Consider the following 4,166-nt stretch of genomic DNA (forward strand, 5'->3'; position numbering starts at 1 on the left):
TATTATTTTCTGTCCTTATATATTGAGTTTCATTTGCGGCACTCTGAAGATGGCGCTGATTTCAATATTTTTACATTATCTCTATCCTTCTCATCCTATTTGCTTTCCTTGTCTATCCTTACGTCACAATATTCATGCGCTGAAACGACGGCGGCAATATTCGATTAACTTTATTACTCTTCTTGCCTAACCCATTAATTAAAAATCTTAATGGAGTCTATTCAATACATTTTTTATATGTCGTTAATATCCCAACAAATTTAATATCCTAATCGAATATAAATATCTGAAGCGTGTATGCTTCGACTTGAAGAGAAAAATTAACATTGAAGCTTTTTTTTCATTTTGCAGATTAGTACTCTCATACATAAATCTTAATCGATCTTCGCAATTCGCCGATGGGATCGTCTTGTGGTAAATGGAAAGTGTGCGAATGGCAATAAGTTTGGCGGGGGTAAAAAGAAAGAGATAGGAAAATGAAAGAGGAGGGCAAAGATAGAAGGGATTTGGCATGGCAGAAACAGGAGGAACGCGTTGAAAGAGAAGGCGAGAAGAGCTTGAAATCGAGGACAAGCCAGGGGCATTTCCATTTAAGGTACCCCGTGTGGAATCTCTCGTTCCTCTCTCGGCGCCACTTTAACACGTATATATATATATACATACTCGTGAAACGTTTATCACTCACGTAACACATTTTTCGCGAGGAAAAAGCTCTCGTGTAAAAAAAAATTTTAAACAGGATTCGGACCGTGAAATTTTTCGTGCGACAAAATTTCTCAAAAACTTGATTATTCACTCATTTATTGTCCTTTACATATGTGGAAATAAAATATTAGATACATAAATGATTATTGTTAAAATATAAGGATTAAGTAGTAGCATCGTTTTTCCTTGGCATCGTTTACACAGTATCGTTTAACGGAACAGGTTTAGCCGAGGGATCCTTTAAATTCAACGTATAGCCGTGCATCTTTGAAGTATTAGTAATGGGATCGTAAATTCTTTCAATATGTTGAAGAGTGTCGCCTATAATTTTGTCCGTGCTTTCACGGATATAAGGTTTTCCATCGGAAGTGCGACCGGATTGGACGATCTTAGTGCCATCATTATTCGATACGATGACACTATTTCCTCCAATCATTTGCATCATATTATTAGAATTATTATCTGAAAAAAAATGACATCATCCAATTTCGAAACACGCAAAATGATTACGTATAGTTATTATTATATACGTATAGTTATATATAGAAAAAAACGTTTGATTGCCTTGAAAAATAGATAGAGAGAAAGAGAGAGAAAGATAGAATGGATCTCTCGGTTGATAGTGAAAGGAACGTTCGCATTGGCATAATAAGGTTAATAATTTCCAGATAAGAAGAGTCGAAAAGAAATTGAGAAAATTTAACACCGAGTCGCATACCTAGATTTTCCGTCAATCGATGAACATGTTCCAAATTTCTTTGCACCGTGTTATGTATTCGTTGTTGCAGCTGGTACATATTTTGTTGTAGATTCCTGTTCAACGCATTGATATTCTCGTGCAGATCTTTCAACCAATTCGTTCCCATGTACACTTGTCCGTCAGAGATGCTGCCAATCGAAATGCGCATTAGTAAAAATTTGCGTTGGCACTACTGGCCCCACTATATCTCACACGCACGAAAAGAATGAGGGAGAAAGCCGGCTTTCGTAAATGCATCGCGATCAGTAAGCCGTGAAACCGGCCTGTCAATCGACTAACCTGCACAACATTGCTCCAACGAGTATCACGACACTGATGCTGGCAACGATTGATCTTCTCATCCTAGTTTCTATTTTTCTTCTCTTTTCTTTTCTTCGTTTCTCTGTTTTCTCAATGAATTTTTTCCATACGATCATACGCAATATAATGCGAATAATGTTTTACTTACACGCGGTGAACGAGTGAATCAAGAAAATGAGATTACTCGAATAGTTATACGAAACGCGCAGTAGTAACCTTTCTTTCCCCCTTCGAAGTTCCATCCATGTCGTATTACGTTCGAACCATTACCTTTCCTTAGCTGTGTGCGATGCGTCATCGACGGATAGCCGTGCGCACGAGTACATCTCTCATTAGATATATGTATATCAATGGCGTATAACGCTTAAATTGAAACCTAATCTATATTCCGTTACTTCCGTAATTGCATAACGTTTATCTCATTCAAACCAAACTTCCGATAGATAACATTGGTGATGCTGTGATTCTAAGAATCGAACCATCGAAAAAGAACATGAACTACACTCGAATCGTGCTTCTTCGAATCGCGAGACGATTCTCTCGATTAAAATTTTTTCTTCGCGTATCAATGGAAAAGCTAATTATATTTTCATTCGAGTCTGATAAAAAGTCACGAGGTTATTCATGATAATGAATTTGCCGCGGTGCAAAAAAACTAACGAGAAAATTTAACGATGTGAAAACTGCAAGTATTAAAATTAAAAAAACAACGTAATAAACGATCAGAGAAAATAGTCACGATAAATAGAAAGAGGACTGTTATTTTTATTTTGTTATTTAATCGGCATCGACCGTTACAATCGTTAAGAGGTTAGCATAATATATTTCGAACCATTATCTACGATACGTTTCTACTTACATTTCTACTCTTTCAGATACTGATTATAAAAAAAAAAATGGAAAAAAAAATAAAAAACATCGATGTCATTCTTAATTCCTCGATCTTGTATAACGACATAACTTTGATAATCGAAACAGAACTGTGTGATTCTATGTTGACGGAAGAAAGGTGTGTGGAAAAAGAAAAAAAGGATGGCTACATTTGGGGGAGGATAGAACGCAGAGACGACATCGAAGAGGAGGGATGGGGGTATGGTTGACCCATGGGGCAGAAACTGGTTTCGGATTCGGATTACGCGCCCGTCCCAAAACCGTTCTCGCATATACATACGCTCTAGGCTACGACGCATCGACCCCCCACGCGACCACTCCTACGGTAAATGCGGTTCTTCCATCCTCCCGACCTTGAACTCTCTCTTCTTCGTTTCTTTCCTTTCCTCTAGGCAGTCCGCTCCCCTCCGATTCCCGCTTCTCTTTTTACTCTTACGTATCCAATTGCGTGATGGTTCTTTGCATCTTTTCAAACGCTTTTGTTTTTCCTCTCTGTTTCACCTTTTTAATCGCAACAAACGAACACTTTTCAATATTTCATCTAAAGTTTATTTGGGATTCGAAAACCCGTACCTTCGAAATTCGTGTCCAATTTTATTTATATTTAAAGTATTCTTTTTTTTTCTTATCGTTTTATCGCTCCTATATCGTTATACATTCACTCGCAATAACGTGCAGCAGGTATATGTATAACAGGTAGCAAAGGAATCGAATCGTAAAAGCGTAATGCTTCAGTTCCTTCCTCTCTCTACTCGTTCCCCTTCGTAATCCCATCAGCTCGATGAACCGACTGAAACGAGAGCGAGAAAGAAGGAGAAAGTCAGAGAAGGAGGGAGAGAAAACTCGACCGAGCCGCTTGGTCGGTAAGATGATCGACCTTGGACGATTTGGCCTTCGAATAGGGGGCTGGTCGTCCTTTGTCGAGGACGAGATCTTCGAGATGAGAACGGCTGGATATATACAAATGCGTTTCTCTCGTCCGATTGTTCGTATTCGATGAACACTACCCATACAAGGCGAGTAAAGCGAAGATAAACAACAGTTCGAGATCTTTCTGGTCAGTTTCGAGATAAAGTCGATCGACTTTTTACGAGCGATCAAGAGCTTGATATAACGAGAAGAGATCTTCGATCGATCAAGTCGAAAGAAATACGACGAATCGTTCATTGGCCATCTAGGGAGAATCGTGGAAAACAGCAAAGTGGTTTTTCCACACCGGGGGCCGAATGTATACGTATACGCGTATGAGATCGAGACTCGACGAGCAACCAAGTAAATAGTGGGGAGGTCGTACGACGAACGGTGGTTCAGTGTTCTCGCGGCATTCGAGACGCATGGATGAAACGTGATGTGAGGTTAGCTGGAACCTAACCTGATACACGAACTGAATCTCATGATACTCTTTCTTTTTAACAAATCTTTTACAATCTGAAATTGTGAATCGAGTGTCAAGAAAACGTGTCTCGAACGTGAATATTGAAAAATCGGAGATCTGAAACGTGAATCGAGT

General features: G+C 39.0%; 1 protein-coding gene across 1 annotated transcript; it reads right to left on the reverse strand.

Moving 5' to 3' along the window:
* Positions 1-784: 784 nt before the first annotated feature.
* LOC108000621 (uncharacterized) lies at positions 785-2,481 on the reverse strand. The gene is made up of 3 exons (XM_017061071.3): positions 1,745-2,481; positions 1,424-1,593; positions 785-1,167 (listed from the first exon to the last, which is right to left on the reverse strand). The coding sequence occupies exons 1-3, from the start codon at positions 1,879-1,881 to the stop codon at positions 902-904; spliced, it is 573 nt and encodes a 190-aa protein (XP_016916560.1). The 5' UTR covers positions 1,882-2,481; the 3' UTR covers positions 785-901.
* Between the last annotated feature and the right edge of the window lie 1,685 nt (positions 2,482-4,166).

The sequence above is a fragment of the Apis cerana genome, linkage group LG15, assembly GCF_029169275.1.
Source record: "Apis cerana isolate GH-2021 linkage group LG15, AcerK_1.0, whole genome shotgun sequence".
Taxonomy (NCBI): domain Eukaryota; kingdom Metazoa; phylum Arthropoda; class Insecta; order Hymenoptera; family Apidae; genus Apis; species Apis cerana.

Bases quoted from the DNA above. Each gene is read 5' to 3' on its own strand.
- LOC108000621 (XM_017061071.3), bottom strand. From the start codon at position 1,881: ATGATCGTATGGAAAAAATTCATTGAGAAAACAGAGAAACGAAGAAAA. The intron at 1,594-1,744 runs GTTAGTCGATTG...TTCGATTGGCAG, and splicing joins GTTGGAGCAATGTTGTGCAG to CATCTCTGACGGACAAGTGT. The intron at 1,168-1,423 runs GTATGCGACTCG...ATTTTTTTTCAG, and splicing joins TCGATTGACGGAAAATCTAG to ATAATAATTCTAATAATATG.